At 36.1% G+C, this 19,388-nt stretch overlaps 1 protein-coding gene across 1 annotated transcript in view; it reads right to left on the bottom strand.

Moving 5' to 3' along the window:
• The window catches only part of ESPL1 (extra spindle pole bodies like 1, separase), a 2,570,648-nt gene that overhangs the window by 964,576 nt on the left and 1,586,684 nt on the right, over window positions 1-19,388 (bottom strand). Inside the window, exon 19 of the mRNA XM_044083892.1 lies at window positions 18,816-19,365. Coding sequence (XP_043939827.1) covers window positions 18,816-19,365 — 550 coding nt within the window. The remainder of the gene's footprint in view (window positions 1-18,815; window positions 19,366-19,388) is intronic.

Below are 19,388 nucleotides of genomic sequence, written 5' to 3'. Positions count from 1 at the left end.
AAGCACCTTAATCATTACGCCAACCTCCTATTAAGGAAACTGAAGCAAGCTCACTGTCGTAAGACAAATAAATATGATTTTTTTTTACAGTTTCTCAGGGGTTCTGCTTTTTATTTTGAAAGTGTGTCATGGCAGTATTACTTAGTCACTGTTTGTGCCTACTCTGATGGATTTATTTCAAAACTGAAACAGTCAAAAACAGAACTTCTACTGGCATTCTCAGACTTATTCAGCAAAACTCCTAACCAGAATGATGGCATGTTAGGTTAGTGCTAGAGAAGAGCTGTAAATACTGAAGATTGAAACATGGCTGGTATATACATATAATTAGAGACAGACACACACACACACACACACACACACACACACACACACACTACTTTAATACAATACTATTGGATATTTAATACACAATTCCCATGTACATAGCACAATATCTCCATGAACTACTACTAACACTACCATAATCCACCCTGTATTACCCTCCAAATAGTTTAAGAAATAAGTCTATGTCCACGTCTAAATTGTACTATATACCTGTCCTACAATTCTGTACTACACTTTCTTCAGGAAAAAAAAAGAGTTCACATTACATACACAAAAACACAGTGCAAAAAATTTCACTCTTTTGCCCCAAAGCAACTTTGTACAAATGCATGTCTGGAAAATGTTTGGCTCTGCTTCTGTGAGGATCATTACAATGTTTATTTCTAATGTCATATTAATAGCTAATTTTGAAACAGATCCATACCATTCACCAACTTCCTTTCCTACATTCCTCACAAAAACACTTTGCCCATGCACATATCTCTACTCAAAACATGAGCGAAAACAGTGGTAACAGTAAGTAATGCACCCTCCAGTTTAAATATTACACGATTGGCTATATATATATATATATATATATATATATATATATATATATATATATCATACGTACAATCGAACAAATCGAATGTTAGTAATGTTGAACATTTTTTCATGCAGGCAGAAGTGATAAACTCATTTGATTGCTTTTGCCAGTGTTAAATCATTCTAGATTGCTAACAGTGGGGATTAGGGAATTTGCCTATTCCCCACTGTAGTGCAATCTCTGAGATCGTATATATAAATAGCAGAGGTGTGGCGGGTGTGTGCAAAGGGACATTTAAAAAACAAAAAAAAATACAACACGTGTTTTGCCTTTCAATCTTTTGAGAACAAGGTTTAGCCAATCGACATTTGGGTACTTCGATAGTTTGAAGTACAGCCACATGTATATCTATACATACATTTTCATTTGTTAATCAGCAATAAAAGAAATTCATTACATCTTGGATAACTCATACTATTTGTAAATTTCCCAACTACCTTATGCTGAGATTCAAAGGAGGTTATGCAGCCTCATCAACATCACTGTCATGTGAACTTCCTGCTGAACTCAAGTAAGGTTAATTCTTGTTATGATTTAGGATTCCAACATCAGAAGTTAAACTCGTATAACTTGGACATCACTTCTATCACTAGGAAAAAAACTCCCAGTCCTCAGAATTGTGTTTATGCACTAAACTGGTGGCTGTACCTGAATGTCTAACATGACAAAGGACAGAGGGCATTCCACAGAGGATACAGGAGATAGAGCATCACGCAATGAAAAATAATTGCGAATCATGAAATAAAACCACAGGAAGAGGTATTACAACAATATCACCATAGCATTACAGCATTAAAGGTCACTGTTAAGGTAAGAAAAGCTACAAATTACTTTAAAGGAAAGTTACAAAAGGTTTGGTGACACAGTTTTTATTTAATTTATTGTGACAGTTAATATTACTGGAATCTGCTTTTCTGAACATGAGCCAAGTTTAATGGGCATAAATTCTCGGAAGGATATTATATCTGAACAGTGAACAAATGATTAGACAAAGTTAAGATAAATGTGGAAAACATTTCTAGTTAATATTTTAAAAAATGTGCGTTATTCATTCATACTTATTAGGGAAATTAGGATACACAGCCGGGATTATCCATTTTTCCTACTGCACTGGAAAGGGAGTTGTTAGAAGTTATTGTCTCATTTACAATGGAATTAAAGCCTAACCCTACAAAGAGAGGGACATTACACTGTAATCCTGAAAAAGAATATTTAGGTTTAAAAAATGTGGTATGTTTCATCACTGAATTTGTACTAGATTTTTGTGAAGGAAATTGTGAAAAAGATGTATTAGATGAATAAAATGTAATTGTTGCATTAAAAGAACATTATGAAATGACAGGAAATGAAATGGGACAATGTGTAACAGGAAAATACAGTATGAAGTAATGGAGAAATTATACACGCGTTGTGGGAAAAAGATGAAAGAATTAAAAAAAGGCAAACTATACGAGGAAAAGATTTTACGATGTAAATGAGAAAGGCTATTTTACATGGACAATGATGTTGGAAAGGTTGCCAGTGAAAAAGATTAATCTTTCTTTAATTTAATATAATGCGCAATGTAGAAGAATCAATGCAACATGCTTTAGTATGCAATATGGCAAAAAGATTAATATAACTTAATATATGCTTTTTTGAAAATAGTAAAGTAACAAGTGGATTGTATTGATATAGGGGCCAAGGGTACTAGCTGCTAGTACAAGGGTCTAGGGAACTACTAAAGGGGCGGTGAATACCGCACAACGTGGCTAGGCTAATATATGCCTTCGGGCAGATAGCCCAGTACCAACCTATGAACCTATAAAATCTATCAGTGCAATATAGATTATATGGAATGTATGATATCAAGAATGACAATCAGGCATGGGATCTGAAAGGGGTGACTAATGAAATAAAGAAATGATTGTGGAGGAAAGGATGGGAGAGGATAATGAAAAAAATACAATTTTTTTTAAATATGAAGCACTCTGTTAATATATGAATAAACATTTTTAAATACAATCTGTTACCCAGAAAAAAAAAGTTCTAAAACAAATTCCTACTGTTTTTGATAAGCGTGTTGCGATCTTACAATGTTACCATGGTTCACAGCCGAACATTCTGTTTTATTACACAGACATTTTACTACATAATGTTAAACTGTTCTGGAGATATAACCATGTGTTGACAGATTCTACATACGTCTACATGACCTTTTAGGATACACTAATGGGCCAAATTGTATTTATACTCCGTTTCTCTCTCCCTAATTTCTCAAAGTCTTTTGGGTTTCTAATACCATAACGGGAGTGGAACCCATTCCTAAGTCAAAGCATGATAAAACTTTTTGAAATTAGCATGGTTCCAACCTTTGATGTTAACCAAAAGTGCTCTTTGCAGCACCTACAACGTGCCCAGTAATGACTTCTGCAATTCATATGGAGTTACATGCATCGGTAATGTATCAAAGTATGATTGTAAATTCTTTTTTCTAAGCTCTATTTGTTCCTACTACTACTACTGGAACTGTCTGGGTATCCTTCTTCCACATTGCCCTCATTTCCCTCTCTCTCTGTACATAAGGCACTGTAGTCACTGGGTGTAGCAATTTCAATGATTAATGCTACTTTTGTCTTCTTTTCATGGACTACTAACTGTATATCTGGTTTTCTCACATCTCTTTTTTGAAATGTTGGTAATGGGTGATCCCATGTGATATAAACTTCATTTTCTATAATGGTTTGTAGCTCATCTTTCCAGTGTTTTTCAGTTACTTCAATATTATGTTTGCACAATCCCCAATGCAACAGACTTGCCACATTATTATGCCTTTCACTATATAGTCCTGCTATTAATGTATTGGACCCAGCAACAATATGCAAGACAGTTTCCAATTCTGTTTTGTACAACCTACATTTGCCTTCCTCCCACATGTTGTGTACTTTCTAAACCAACATGTATGCAAGTCCACTATCTTGGGTTGCCAATATTAACCTTTCGTCTTTTGGTTTAAATTCACCTCTCCTTAACCATTCTTATGTTCGATCCTGATCATGAGGTTTTTCCAAGTGTTTTCTATACTTGCAACTGCATTTATGTATTCTTTCCCACATTTCTTGCCTTCTCATCTGATCCTTCACTTTATATTCTTTTTGTGTTTTGGCACTTTCAGTTGCTACCCGATTTCTATCTACTTCAGGTTTGATTCCCATTCCTGCTCGACACCAATATGCTTCTGCTAAACTATGCAGGGGAGTCATCTTAGACTTGCTCCTCATGTTTTAAAACTTTCACTACTTTTGGTCTTGTGAGGTCAGCAGATATGTATGCAGTCCCATAATTGCAGATCTACACATGTAATCAATTTTGAACAGGTCCATACCTCCTTCAGAACAGTGAATATATAGTATTGGTATACAATGATTTTTATAAATCATTTGATGAGCATTCAGCATCCTTCTTGTTTGCCTGTCCAACCAAACTAAAACCTATTGGGGCCAGTCAGTCAATCCAAAACAAAGTTAGGACAAGAAGAGCAAATTGGTTTATAGCTTGGACAATATTCCTAGATGTCAACACTGTTTCAGTATTAATTTTAGTCTTCTAAAATATTCTTACTAAGTTTTGTTCGCATTTGTTCATATTTTATTGTTGATCCTTCATCAATTACCAAATATTTATACACACCCTCTTGCTCAAGTTTTTATATCACATTCCTGTCCTAAACGGATGTTTTCTTGGTGCTGCAGCTTTCCTACTTTAAAGGTTGCTTTTGCACATTTATCAAGACCAAATGACATTCTTAGATCTGAAAAAGTTTTGACCATTTGCAGTTGTGCTTTCAGTTCCTCATCTGATGAGCTATACATTTTTAAATCATACCCAAAAAGCGGATGAGATGTCTTTACACTTTGTTGTTTTCTGGGAGTCGAACTGTAGCCACCAATACCTAATCTGTTAAGTAGATAGCTTAATGGGTTAAGGGCAAGACAAAACAGCAGTGATGACAGTTACCCTGTATATCCCCCTTGGAATTTTTATCCCTGGAATAATTTGTCCTTTATCATGGCTTAACTGTAAACAGGTTTGCCACTGTTTGCTGGTTGCTGTAATGTAATTCATCAGTGTAGGGTGCATCTTCTACATTTTAAGCACTGTTATCCATGAATGTGGAATACTGTCAAAATTTTTGTAGCTTATCCATGGCATACTTAGATTCTTCCCTTTTTACAGTTCTCCATTATGACTTTAACAATGATCCTTTGTTCCATCTGACTTTCTTTTGTTACCCTTTTGTTCCATTACCATGACTGAGTTTTCTTCTTAAAGACTAAACTCTATTGGCATCAATTCCAGCGTAGTTTATATGTCACTGGTAGGCAATTTATTGGCCTATAGTTTTTAGGATAGCTTGCAAGTTCACTCAATTAGGGGTATTGTTTTTCCTGTTAACGAGGTTATCTGTTCGGGGTGCGCATATAAATAGTTCTTAGTCATGGCTAAATCTTTACGTAAAGATGTCAATTTTTTTAGCTATTTAGTTAGGTTACTGCATCTGGGCTTGGGGTTTTCCAGTTAGGAGCTTTTCTTAACTTTGTTTCAATCTCTCTTGCCGTTACTTCATTCCATTTCATATCCTGAACATTTGAACTTTTTATTCTTTTACTACTTCTATCCCTTTTACAATTTTTGTGTATTCCACAGGATCTTCACAGATATTTCTCCAAATATATGTATTTCTTTTTTTTTTAGTGGTGTTTCAATTCTTTTTGCCATGTATTCCAGTTCGCTATAAAAACTTTTTTGGGTTATCAATTGCTTATTTTATACTTTTTCTGTATATTTATCTGCATATCTTCTAAGTTTTTCTGCATGTAGTGACATTTTTAGTTCATTTGTAGTAGTGCAAGATAGACCCTGATTTGTTCTGCTACTGCACATTGCTTTTATCACGTCTATCTTGGAGTATTTTTGTTGACCTCTTCCCTCTTCTATACTCTTAACACTGATACTTCTGGTCTTAATTGCTTTATAGATTTCTCTACTCGATACTTCCATATCATTTCTCTCTTTCCTTTCCCCTGCTGCTCTGTTTTTGTGGTAAGACTGTTATTAATTTACGTGCACATAAATATGTCCCATTCACTTCTGTTATATATCGCATGAATCTCTATGAACAGTCCTAATTACTGCGTTCATTTGTTTTATCAAACTTCTGTTTGGGTTTTATTGACTTTCTGTAGTCTATTTCTTTCAAAGATCTTAATATATATACCTCTATCAAATAAAGCAACTCTTAAATCATTTTCTTCTAAACTGAGGACACATTCTTTGTTCTTCATTTCCTGCGGGCATTCTACAGAAAGTTCCATAGCATCTTCCTGTGACAAATTCCCTTCAGTTTCATCCTGTCTATTGATCCTTCATATGGGAACTCACTGGTCCATCACTGCACAACACTGACTGCACCAGAGTTGGCAGAGTTTCCTCTTCCATTGTCTGCAGCTGAACTTTGGTACTAGTTTCCTGTGGAAAGCTCCAAAGCACCTTCATATGGCAACTGATCAGATGTTGCCCTGCTCCACTGGTTTCTCCTTAATTTGGGGGAATCCACTGGTCTATCCTGTTGTGATATTATCACAGTTAGACTTCCTACACTAAAATCCTTCACTCTGCAGATAATCCATAGCCTCCGTTTCTATTTCTTTAACCTCTCCATTACTAATTCTCTTTTCCTCTTGGTTTTCTTATTTTTTGTACTGTAAGATTTTTCCATACCCTGATGCCTTTGCCTATATTCCTGTTCAAATATCTTTGATGCTGCTTTTTTGTACTGATTAGTTTTGCTTTCTCCTTTGCATAAATACTGCACTATATTAAATCTCTTTCTTTCCCATGTCCATATTTCTTTCGAGGTCTCCTGCTCCTATTTCGCCTTACTTGGAGGACTTCTTTCATCATGCTCTGATATAGCCTGTGTTGGACCTTCTATACTAAATCATTCGCTTTGCAAGTATTCCATAACTTCAACTTTACTAATCCTGTTGTATGTTCCAGTTTGTGATCTTATTTTTTGTATGTGAAATTTTCCATATCTGAATGATTTTGCCTGCATTTCTTTTTGAATTATATACGTTTCCAGTGAAGGGTAACCTATTTCCATCGGGTGTGTGGAAAAGCAGCACATATCCAGCATTCCTCTGACGTGTCATTAGATGAGAGGGAAAAATCATATTTCTCCAAAATAAATTTTTTTCCTTTAGAAATATACAATGCACAATTCCCTCTACTGAAGTGATAATGCAGTACTGCCAAATAAAGCAATGAACTGCAATGACATTACTAAGAGTTGAATGACAGTCATATCTAAACATGTGGTTACAAACTGCACTTGTATTTCCCTTCAAACTTATTAGGAACTGCCAAAAGCGATTACAGTACTGACGCTGATACAAAGACACAGAAAATCATTTTACATTTACAACTTGGTGTGCTATATTACACTGCTTTCAAAAGACACTGTTAATGACTTTTGATCATGCTAGGGAAATGCAACACATGTTCAGAATATGTTTTTACAAAGTTGCTGTATCATAAGTTTAAAAAAAACACCATACACATTAACCAGTCAAAGCAGTTTGTCACTGCTAACATGCTGTGATCAAAACTCCATGTCTCCATGTACTAAGGGCTGGGGGATGGGTTAGCATAATGTGGAGTTGTCTAATTCTATATTGGGCTCTAATGAAAATCTCAAGGGAAGTCAGACTTTTGTACCAAAGTATCCTACAATAATTCAGTGAAACTTTTTCTAAGAACTTCCAGCTAACATCCAACCTTTTTATACATAGGTACCAGATGTGGAGTTCTACAGGCATTTCTCTGTCAAAGTCTAGCATGTTGCTTTAATTAGGAGTATGCATGCTTTCCGTTCAATATGGGTAACACAGAACTATGATATATCGGAGATGTCATAACAAAAGTTAATTTTATTTCTCTTGAAGAGTGAAGTTCTCTAACACTAGATGTATGCTTGATTCCACCTAAATTCAAAATTACTATTAAAGTAGGGTCATTTTTTGGTGCATTATTTTAAGCCCAGTTATCAGTGTGCATATCATTTTCTCTTTGTAAGTCACTGATTTTTCTTTTACATTTAGCAATGTGCATTACATGAAGATATATTCCAGTCTGTTTTAAGTAGGCCTACACTGCCATTCCAATTATTTCTATTTCACAATAATTACATATCTTAACATGGTTTCATGCTGAAAAACTCATCACATCTAGAATACATTAATAAAAAGCAGTACATTTTTCTCAGACGAAAATAAAGTTGGCATTTTTAAATCATATAGAAAAATTCATACTTCATTTTCTTAAACAGCAGTGTATATACTTGACATAGTACTGTGAACTTGACCTAGGACAGTGATCGCGAACCTATAACACGTGTCAAAGGTGACACATCATGATGTTTTGGGTGACACCAGCGTCTACCCACAACAGAGTTACCAAAGAAACTGAAAGAACAAAAATGTGGGCCCCGCACTTATCTATGAAAATTCACCAACATAAAAGTCATTGATTGATGTTAATCAAATCAAAAGCAGTGCATTCCATATTTTTTCAGTTAAATTCAAAATTACTATTAAAGTAGGGTCATTTTTTGGTGCATTATTTTAAGCCCAGTTATCAGTGTGCATATCATTTTCTCTTTGTAAGTCACTGATTTTTCTTTTACATTTATAATACATAGCAGCACACGACTAGACTCTATTTTTTTTTTAAAATAAATGAATATGGAAAGAATTGTTTCTCTTTTGTTCGTGGGGGGAGAGGGCATACCAGCAAAGTCAAAATGAGCATTTTCCAAAATTTTGACACGCCGAGCCCAAAACGTTCGCCATCACTGACCTAGGAGCTAGTATACTTCATTCAAAGCTGTATACCAAAAGCGGACCATCCTGGCATCTTGACCAAAAGTTCTGTAAAAATCTTGAAGCAATATAAATAAACATTACATTTTGGTGTCTAGTGTCAAATTCAGAGTGAAATAAGCATTAGAAAATGTATTTAGTTTTTTTTTTTTTTAAACATTTGTTTACCGGGAATGTCCGACTGGCACAGAGCCCATTTTCAGCAGAGGCCTGAGAAGAAATGCTCCAGACGCAGGTCTATGGAATATGAGAGGAAACTGGAGCATCCATAGGAAACCCATGCAAACCCAGGGAGGATATGCAGACTCCCCACAGAAGGCTGTGAAATGAACCAGAAAACCTCCTGCTGTGAGGTGACAATGCTAACTGTTGCACCACATCACAAACTTTAACACTTACAAATCAAATGAACAAGTTTAGCTATTAGCTTTCTATAAATTGTTAAAAACAAAACTCAAAAATATAATATGACTTCAGGCCTGAAAACAATATTTATTTCTGTACAAAGGTAATATTTACTAAAAATGTTATATTTGGCATAACATTTACAATCCAGACACCTTTGAAGCCAAGACCATAATTCACATTACTTTTACAGGTTAATATCCCATTACTCCCTAAAATAATCAGGATAACGGAGACATTTACATGTAGTGAAAAGACGGTCTAGCTCTAATTCCAGATTTTTGAACCCCTCCACCACGCAAAACCAGGCAGGCTAACTCTACCTTCTCAGGGAAGTTAGCACTTTTCTGGTATGAAGTTGGCATCATTCTGCACTATCTTTGGTTCGTTCTTTTCCAAGGAGACGTAGGCATTGCATACCCAAGTAGACTCTGAAGGACACATGAGGCCCTCCTACAGTACCAAGCAAGGAAAGCCCTTGAATATTGACTTCTCCAAAGATAACACAGACAGGAAAAAAAAACATTCCTTTCTCATCATGGCAGGTGTGAAAGGAATGGGGAAAGGTGGTCCTGGTACACAGCCTTGCATGCCATTAATTAGGACAAGATGGTAGAAGGGACACACAGTAGTAAAGCAGTGATCCTATCTTAAAAGGTATTATTTTAAGTACCTCACGCAAAATGTCCCATGTTCTTCACAAGGATTACTACAGTAGTAATCATAGGCTTGACTTCTCAAATATTTTTTCTCTGTTAGTACTAAACGGCAGCCTGCAGGAAGTCTTGTAGAACAGCAGTAGCAAAACCTGCCCTTGGCCTAGAGAATACAGTGTCTGTAGTACTTGGAGAAAATGAGCAAAGAGCACCAAGTGTCCATCTCCAAGTTACCATGGGTACCCACTCCTACGATAAAAACAGTACTCACTGTAACCATGGAGAAATTTGGCTAGACACATCATAACAGTATTTTACTACAGGCAGTGTGACAATTTAATGCAGAAAGCCAACCATTTACAAGTAGTTGGCAATGAGACTTAAGTCTCTATTAGAAGCAAAGGAAGCAACATTTGCTCAGTATTTAATATCAATTTTCTGAGTCTCAAAAAAATTAATGTCAAATGAATGGGCAGGTTCAACAATTATTCCATTTCTTAGGCATACAGGATGGATTTAGCATGCAACTTGAATCAGTCTACGGAACACTCAAAAGGGTACATTAAGGCAGGGAGTTCATAAATCCTCCTGTTTAAGGTGACTACAAATAAAGGGTTGTTTTCCATACAAGAAACCTGATGGGTGCAATACTAACTGGTTCAAGTGAAGGCTAGCTCAATTATAACTTTTATAGGAAGAGACAGATGTTAAGATCTCTTAATTATTTGATTAGTAGCAATGAGGCTAAAATGGAGAAAGCCAAGACTGTAGACAAAAGCACATTCAGTGAAGCTCAGACTAACCTTGCATGAGAAAGCTCAGAAAGATAAGGTAGAATGAGACACTCCAGCTGTATTCAGGACACTATTCTTTGTTTGGTACCATAAAGAAAAATTCTTCCATTTAACTGAGGAGGATTGCAAGGTACAATGCCCTTCTACCTTCCATCATGATCAGAGTGCCCTCTGAAAATTGGTGGCTAATAGGCAGCAAGGGAATCTCAACCTTTATGCCAGTCTGAATGTAGGCATTTTCATGTATACCAAGCACCTCCTAGGCATCGAAACAGGAAATTTGGGGTGAGATGACCCCCACAAACCCTCCAAAATTGAGACTTGCTTTTGTAGCTGGAGGAATGAGCCATTTCAGGATAAGCATCCTAAAGCGCACCAAATCCCAGAACTGAATAAAAGGACTGCTCCCCAACATCAAAGAAAGACATTCAAGCTCTAGCTGATAATCTGAGGGTAAAGAGCAGGTCAAGAATCTCAGGGCTACCCACACAAATATAAGTTAAGTTTGTGCCTGAAGAATCCCCTGCCGTTATCTCATACAGCAGCTAATGACGGGTTGAGGCCTAATTTCATTAGCAGAGTAGGAGCAAAACACCTGCAGGGTCTGCAGACCCACTGATCTTAAGGGTCAAACACTGACTTGCTCTGCAACTGACTGCCCTTACTTCAATAGTTCTAAAGACACAAAGGACGACACACACACCAGTCTCTATATGAATAATTCTTGAGAGCTGCAATTTTATTGGGTGCAAAATAGCTACTATTTCAAGAAGCAAAGCTGAATTTCTGGCACATGTGGCAGCTGTAAACATCAGGCTCATCCCACAAACAGAATACCAGTGAGGATTACTAGTTACTAGATTTCCAGATGAGTACTTCTACTGTTGGTATTTAGGTATGCAAATTCAGGAATGCTCAATATCTATAATTTGATAGGGGCAAAGGGAGTACGACACAATTTCATCAATGAAATGCTACATTCTGAAACACTGAATTACTTTCTATTAAAACTAATAAAATATACAAAATTCCAACTTTAAGTCTTGTCCACAGGAGGGACTATATGTGGTTTGTGACTGCTTATGTAAACTGTGGCTGCAGTTCAAAATCTGTATTACAGGCAATGGGATGATTTCAGACTTGGTGCAACAATACTAACCACTTTAAAGTAGTAGTTCTTTCCACACAGTTATGTGATCTCGAAGTTAGCATATTTAAGAAAATAGTGAAGCATGCAGCCAGGTGAAATGGCATTTAACTTTTTTTTTCAATGTTAATGTGTCAATCCATTTATTTTGCTGTAGTAAGTGCTACTGATTTGATGGAAAGGGATCCAGTGTTAATGTGCTTATTTTCAGTCACAAATCCATAAAGAAAGCAGAAAGCTCGTGAAATTTATGGGGTTACATATATCTGGCATATTACTTCATGGAATAGATTGGTGCTGCAGTGCAGTATCTCCAAACCTTGGGATTTACAGAAAAAAATAGCAAATTGAGTGCAGAAAATATACACACCCCCGCCCCCAAACACACACAAAAAAAAGTCACAGAGGGCTTTTGGTGAATGATAAATTTATTTTAAATCAGAGGAAGGGGAAACTGAACCAAATGTGAGACTTAAGTCCAGTATAATCTTAAACCTACAGACCAAACCCCTAAGGCTTTTAAAGGACTGCTCACGACTTGTACGTACTTCTATAAAAGGAGCGTGTAAAAGCTGAAGAACTGGATGTAGAAGAAAAGCTGATAAAACCTTATTTGCTTCAGATTTCTATTGAAAAACTTTGGCAACACAAATCACAAGGTAATTATGATCATTTTTAGTAAGTGAATTTCTTACCTCCCTTAGTCTACTTCTACTCCTTACATTTGATATCATTTAGTGTTATATAAAATTAACCAATGTGAACCACTGGCCATAATAAACCAACTTGGTAAAGCAGACATTCGCACAGAAGTATACACAATTAAAACAACATACATTTGCACAAATTTTTGACTAACAATGCATGAAATGCATAGTGTGGAAAAATCAAAGCAGATTCAAACAATAGATATGTACAAATTGAGGAGTCACTTGACCAACAGTATATGTGTAACGCACTCCTCTAAAGCATAGAGAAGTTTAAAAAAATAGTGTTGGTGGGCAGACATGTTTAGGGGAGTGAAGGTTAAAGATAAAATAAAAAATAATTAAAATAATGAAAGCAGATCAAAGGTAAAGGAAGTTACGTGATGTGGCCTGAAAGCAGTCTGCTCTTCTTGCCTCCATTCCTCCTCCTTCCACTACCATTAGACAGCTATTGGCAACTGACATTTTTCATTAAGTCTGCTCCCTTGCACAAACTCAGCTTTATGAATGAAAGGCGCATACAATAAGTTGACAAGTAGGTTGTCCCTCATTTTTGTGAGGGGATGTTGCCAACAAGCAGCACTATCCTCTGACATAAGTACCGATTTCTCCTGGTTGTCACCACAGAACACAAACTACTCACACAATGCTCACCAAGCATCCTCACCTATTACTCCTGCAAGAGGGGTGGCCATTCCCGTTCATACCTTTCCCTTCCTGCCTGGGTCTTCCAGTGTCAGGGCAATTAGTCAAACCCCAGCCACCAGAGTCATAGCCATAGCTCCATTCTGCACCAAAGAGTTAGGCTAGATAGGGCTGAAATTTGACGCAAGAGGTCAAGTTTTTTTTCAGATGGGGTAGTGATTCCCACAGTTTGTGTCAGAACTGAGAACTTGTGGTTTTTCAATAATTAGTTACATTTTTGGAGTCAGAAGTACTGATCCTGAGAGAGTCTGACCTTCGTTTAGCAGGGAGTTTTCATGGTATGTGTTGGGAACATTTCTGCTTCTAAAATCTTAAATAATTCAACATTCAACAGCCCCTAGCTGAGGTAATTCTTAGGGCCAAACTCAGGGGATCATTACTACCCACATCTAAAAAATTAGAAGAAAATAAATTTGACATTTGTTTACCGGGAAAGTCTGATAGCGTAGGAGCTCATTTTTAGCAAGGGCCCAGGGAGAAAAGCTCCACAGTACACATTAAACAATTAAAAATTGAACAATGGTTACAAATATTAAGACAATAACAAAATAGTACAGTATGTGAAATACAATAAAAGAAAAATAAGCAAAATATAAAGGCAAGCAATAAAGTTGGCCATACATTATACACAAGATAAGAGAGAGTTCCTAATGTGCAGGTTACATAATGATGCATGAAAAATATATAACAGAATAAGTAATAGGTCATATAAAAGTCATATACTTCTTCTGGCAGGAGAACTACATAGTAAATTTCAGTCATTCTGGGATAGATAAAGGGTAGTGTAAGAATATAAATGAAAGGACATTAGAATGTTAATGAATTGGAGAGGTGAGGCTAAAAAGTAGGTAAAGCAGGAAGGGAAGTAGGATATATCAAGAGAAAGTCTATTAGGAGTGTGGAAGAAGGAAACAGAAAATAGTATTAAGATGGCAAAGAGCATGGGCATATCCAGTTATTGGTTAGATGCTCTGAACACATTTCTTTTAATTTTCATCTTTTTGTTTTACAGTATAGTGACTGCTGCAATAACAATATTCACTCAAATTGTATATAGCTTTTGTCACATGACTTAAGACATGACTGCTTATTTAGGCTGGTGTGAGCAACTTTGGAACTCCATTCTGAAGTATTTTTTATGATAGAAGCACTTACATAATTTTGTTAATGAACTTCACACTTGAAATTTCTATTTCCATGGTACTGCTCTATGTATGTTTTAGCATGATTTTTTATGCATTTCAGCTGGTTATGTGGATTATGACTAGATCAAATGGTGGAATCTTACAAAAGAACATGATTTACACCAGGTTTCAAGATGCTACATTTAAGGTCTTTTTAATGCGCCAAGTGCATCAATTTTGTAGACTATCTTTGAGATTATTTTGCCTGGATGGAAAGTATGTATCCCAGTTTGTAATCAAAAGTATATGTTACCCATTACCTCTATTTCCTACTTTTGCATCTAAGGAGAATAGTCCAAGAGAGATATGGCACCAACACAGAGCTCTGAGACACCACTGATATCTTCACCCTGATGTAACGAGTTGCTGCTTAGCATTTGACTATGGTTTCAAATGTAATGTTTTTGTCAGTTATTCCCTTATATGGATCAGTGTAATTAAAAACCTTACCAAGGTAAAAATAGGCAGTATATACCTTCAACCTATCATCAACTACTACCCATTCTTCAAAGAATGTCATTATGTACAAAGTGCAAGCATCTCCATTAACAAGAAGGCTTCACGTGTCATTCTGCCAACTGCTTTATAATATGCCCTCATTTTTCACAGAGCATTAGGACCAAGGTTCTAAACGTGCTTGGGTTTGATACGACTCCCACACTTAATGAAATGGCAGCTCAAGTACATGCACTCAATATATGCACATGACCTCATCATTTTATGACTTGAAAACAAAGCTTTTATCCTCTTGTACCTCCTATATAGGAGATTCACCCCAACCTCTTTATTACTTCTCACTGGAAGAAAAGCGATAAGTGAAATGCAATGCCACATGAGTCATGCTCATCCTCTGAGGTACAGCAACTTTAAATCACATCTATGCAAGCACTACAATCTTCCTCCAGTGTGAAGTGAGGGACATAAAATAGGCAACGACCATTTTAAGCTATTATGCTTCAGCAATTGTGACACTAGCTCAAGTGATCTAAACAATTCACTGTAAGCCAACAAGTAGTTTGCCTCTCAAGTCTATGTTCGTGGAAAAAAAAAACAGGTTTATTTATGTGGTCACATGGAACCTTTTTGTTTATTTTCTTTTTTCACAGCAGTTAGGTTTAGTTATATAAAGGATGTTTCCCCCTCACCTGTACAGCATGGGGACAATTTATTTGCTTAATGTGGTTGGCATACAATTTTTTTTTGTAAGCACATCCATTATATTCTGAGGCTGGGTGATGTTACTGCTTATTGACAGCATTACAATAATAGTTTTATTCTTTAAGTGTATCAGAAAATTGAAAGGAGAAGTTCTTATTGCTGTAACATTTTGAGACCAAACAGTTCACATTTAGACCTAAAAAATTTGATAAGTAACTTCTTTATTTTAATCTACAGTTGATTTTATGAATTGGTAAGTTTTTCAAATTAACAGTTTTATACTGCGTATCATATGAATTTCCCATTTTCATTTTTTAATCACATGCATTTGTGTTTTACCATTATTACATTACAGAAACATTTATTAAATGTATGCCTATTTATAAAAAGGGCCACGACTCTAGGACAGTAAATTTAATTTAAAAAATTTTGAGCCATAGAAATCAAGGCAATAAACAGATATTGTCAATCTGCAAAATACTACCAAGATTTTACTTTCTCTGTCCTTTTACACAGTTCTCAACGCAGAGAACAGAGAAAACCAAAGTACATACGTGGTAAATAAGTATTCCAAAAACAAGCAAAATAACCACATTGGCCACTACGTTGAACATTCACCAAGCAGCTATGATAAAAACAAATTTTAATAAAAACGTACGTTAAAACATGACTATTAAACTAATATGACAAAAATATTAAGCAAAGGATAAGCACTTTCAGGAAATACCCCTCATCAAATCCTGTTGTCAAAAGAACAAATAATCGTATATAAAGAGCAAACATACAATCATAATAGCTGTATAGACCTACACCCCTAGAGGGTAAGCTAATTGAACGAGTTCATTCAGGCAAAGGTATTGGTCGGCTTGAGAGCATATGAACAAATAAAAACCTTATACTCTAATCCAATACGCATAACTCTAACTTTCTTTCATGAAAGTATCAGGTTTGCAAGAAACACACACCCCTAAAGATGAAAAAAAAAAGATAATAGAAAAACAGACTTGTTCCAATCAGAACTTTGGTTAGCTTAATAACTTTCCAATGATTAGATTAAATTATGGACTAAAATGCAATGGTGCGTGTGCCCCATACGTATTTGCATATTCTGCACCATTACAAATATAACTAAAAAATAATATGATTTTTGAAACTGAAATGCAGTCTTTAAAAAATGGGCAATAAAAACTTCTTGCCAAATACAGAAGTTACAATGCAATACGAAACTTATTTACAGAAAGCATTGCTTGTAGCATTAAGAAAGTCAGCCGTCATATCTGGCTCTACTTTACTCACTACAGAGGGTAAAGGGAGGATCGCTGATGAAACAAACACAAGTCTCCCATCAAAATAAGGAAAACCAAACTACACTGATTTATATGCAAGTGTGCACTCACAATGTTTAATATGTCGAGGATGATAGTTCCACACAAAGCAACTTGCAAGGGTCCAACACTTCCAGCCATATCCACTTTATGCACCTTTCTTATATGATTCTTGAGGACAGGTGGCAAAGGAGAAACCTTTTAAACCAATGATTGCTTCCAACGCTAAATCTTATTTCCAGTATAAGGAAAACAAGGATAGCATTCTACTTCCTTAACGAAGACATTATTAAACCAAGCAGTTTTCACACTTCAGTAGATCATTGCTATGCCACATAAAAATATACAGAGTGAATGGCTCAGGCAGGCATTTGGTCTGCTACAAACAATTCTGAAGATGAAACTGTAAATATATTTATGAGAGCGCAACACTTGCAGAGAAAGTAAAGGGCCAGAAAAGTTTCACTGATTATTAAAACAAGTTTAAAATCCAACTAAAATGATTTTTTAACAATAAGGAATGAATGCATAATGTATAAAGATATTTCTGCCAAAAGCCAGTGATACTACTCATGAGGTGAGAATGCAGCTAAATGAAGTAGCAAGAAATGGTGATGAAGCAGGCAAATGTTTAATTTATGAACGACTCACAGCACTCGTATATCATATTGGCACAGACAGCATAAAAACTAAAAAGGGCAATAAAGGGCTAAGAGACAACTGATGAAAATTAGTCAAGTATCATAATGGCCTTTTGAAAACTGGGTAAGCATTATCTGCTGCCCTACTGATTCTTCCAAAGTTAAATCATCTTATTATTTTGTCCGTTGATAAGCCCAACTGAACCAGTGTCTCATTTTCAGAGGCAGCCCAGGAAGAAAAGCTCCACAACAGATTCAAAACATTTAAACAGTAGCACATTAACTATATACAAGGGGGGGGGGGTCTATATTATATAACCGAACTTTCAAAACTTCAAATCCCATATGTTCGACAACATATGATCGAAGTTCGAATATATAACAAAAAACTTACCTTAACGGTGCAGGCAGGGGGCAAGCCCCCTTGCATCCCCCACACCCCCCTACTTAAATATACCAACTCCGAGATTGCACTTCAGTGCAGAAAAGGGACATTCTCCCATTCTGCACTGAACGGTGCCGTTATGCTTAACCTTCGAACACTTGAAATGTCGATCATATGGTGTCGACCATATGACATTCAACATTTCAAGCGTTCGAGGTTCTAACAGGAACCCACAAGGGGAAAAAGCCCTGCAACAGATTAACTGTTTTTGCCTATGTCACAAGTGATAATTCAATAAAGGTGTTTTAAAAGTAAATGAGTTGGGGTGAAAGGCTCCACAAAAACACTTTAGAGTAGCTGAAGAGTAATTATATACTAGGGGAGAAAACCCCCACAACAAATGAAGAGATAGATTGAAATACATTTACAGAAATATTAGGAATACAATATGCACTGCAGAAGTGAATAGCCTATGCCAAAAAAACTAATATTCAGAAATATGGAGGATTTTTAATGCACAGAGGTGAAAATTTACAGTATTCTGCTGACAAACTAGACATAGGAATAGAATGGGATAAGAAGGAGTAATGAGCAGGACAGAAAATTGAGGACATGGAAGGAGAGTTGATTACTATTAGAAAGATGAGAATGTTACAGAAGGACAAGAGAGGAAAATAAATAAATGTTGGCTGAAGAGGTAGAAGAGCATGCATTAGCATTATGGTACTTATTAATAATCAAACAAATTATGAATTTCAACTTTTCATTCTTCACAAGCACTTTAAAGCTATGCCTCTCCTGTGTTGCAACTCCAGATGCATAGCCCATCATTCAAATTGCACATTGCAGGATTCCTAAGACTTAACACCTCACCTGAACTCAGCTGATCTGCAGAATCTTCTCCATCTGATCCACGCAGAATCTCAAGACTGTGTTCCAAATTTTCAGTCTCTTCTTCTCTGATGGTGCGCATCAACTCTACTTCATTTGCTAGCTTTGCTGCCGTCCTAGTTGTTCTAGAATATTTCTCCTCCTTACACTTTGGAGACTCAGCAGATTTAAAAGCACAGCTTCTATGAGCTGCACTCTCTCTCATTACATCAGATTCTTGTTTGCCTACCAGATTTTCATCTGATGAACTTTTTGCTCTCTGTGTAATTTTCCTTGAAGCTGGGATCCTCTTTTGCTCACGATCTTCTGCAATAGAATCTACTGAAGCAGACACTAACCTGCCTCTCTTCTGTGTTTTTAGGACTCCAGTCCATTGATGTCCACTTATTTTACCACATCTCTGGCCTTTTTTGTTACAAGCTACGGAATCTTTACTTACAGTACAAGTCTGTCCTGAAGATGCGACATCATCTGAATCTTTTTGGGAGCCTTGAATAATATCCTCATTATCACTGTCATCACTGAACTGCACCTATGTCAAAAAAGGAAATAAAT

The sequence above is a fragment of the Protopterus annectens genome, chromosome 9.part0 (assembly GCF_019279795.1).
Source record: "Protopterus annectens isolate FY-2018-M chromosome 9.part0, PAN1.0, whole genome shotgun sequence".
NCBI lineage: Eukaryota > Metazoa > Chordata > Ceratodontiformes > Protopteridae > Protopterus > Protopterus annectens.
Note: the sequence above shows the minus strand (reverse complement) of the source record. Positions and strands in the feature narration are given on the sequence as shown.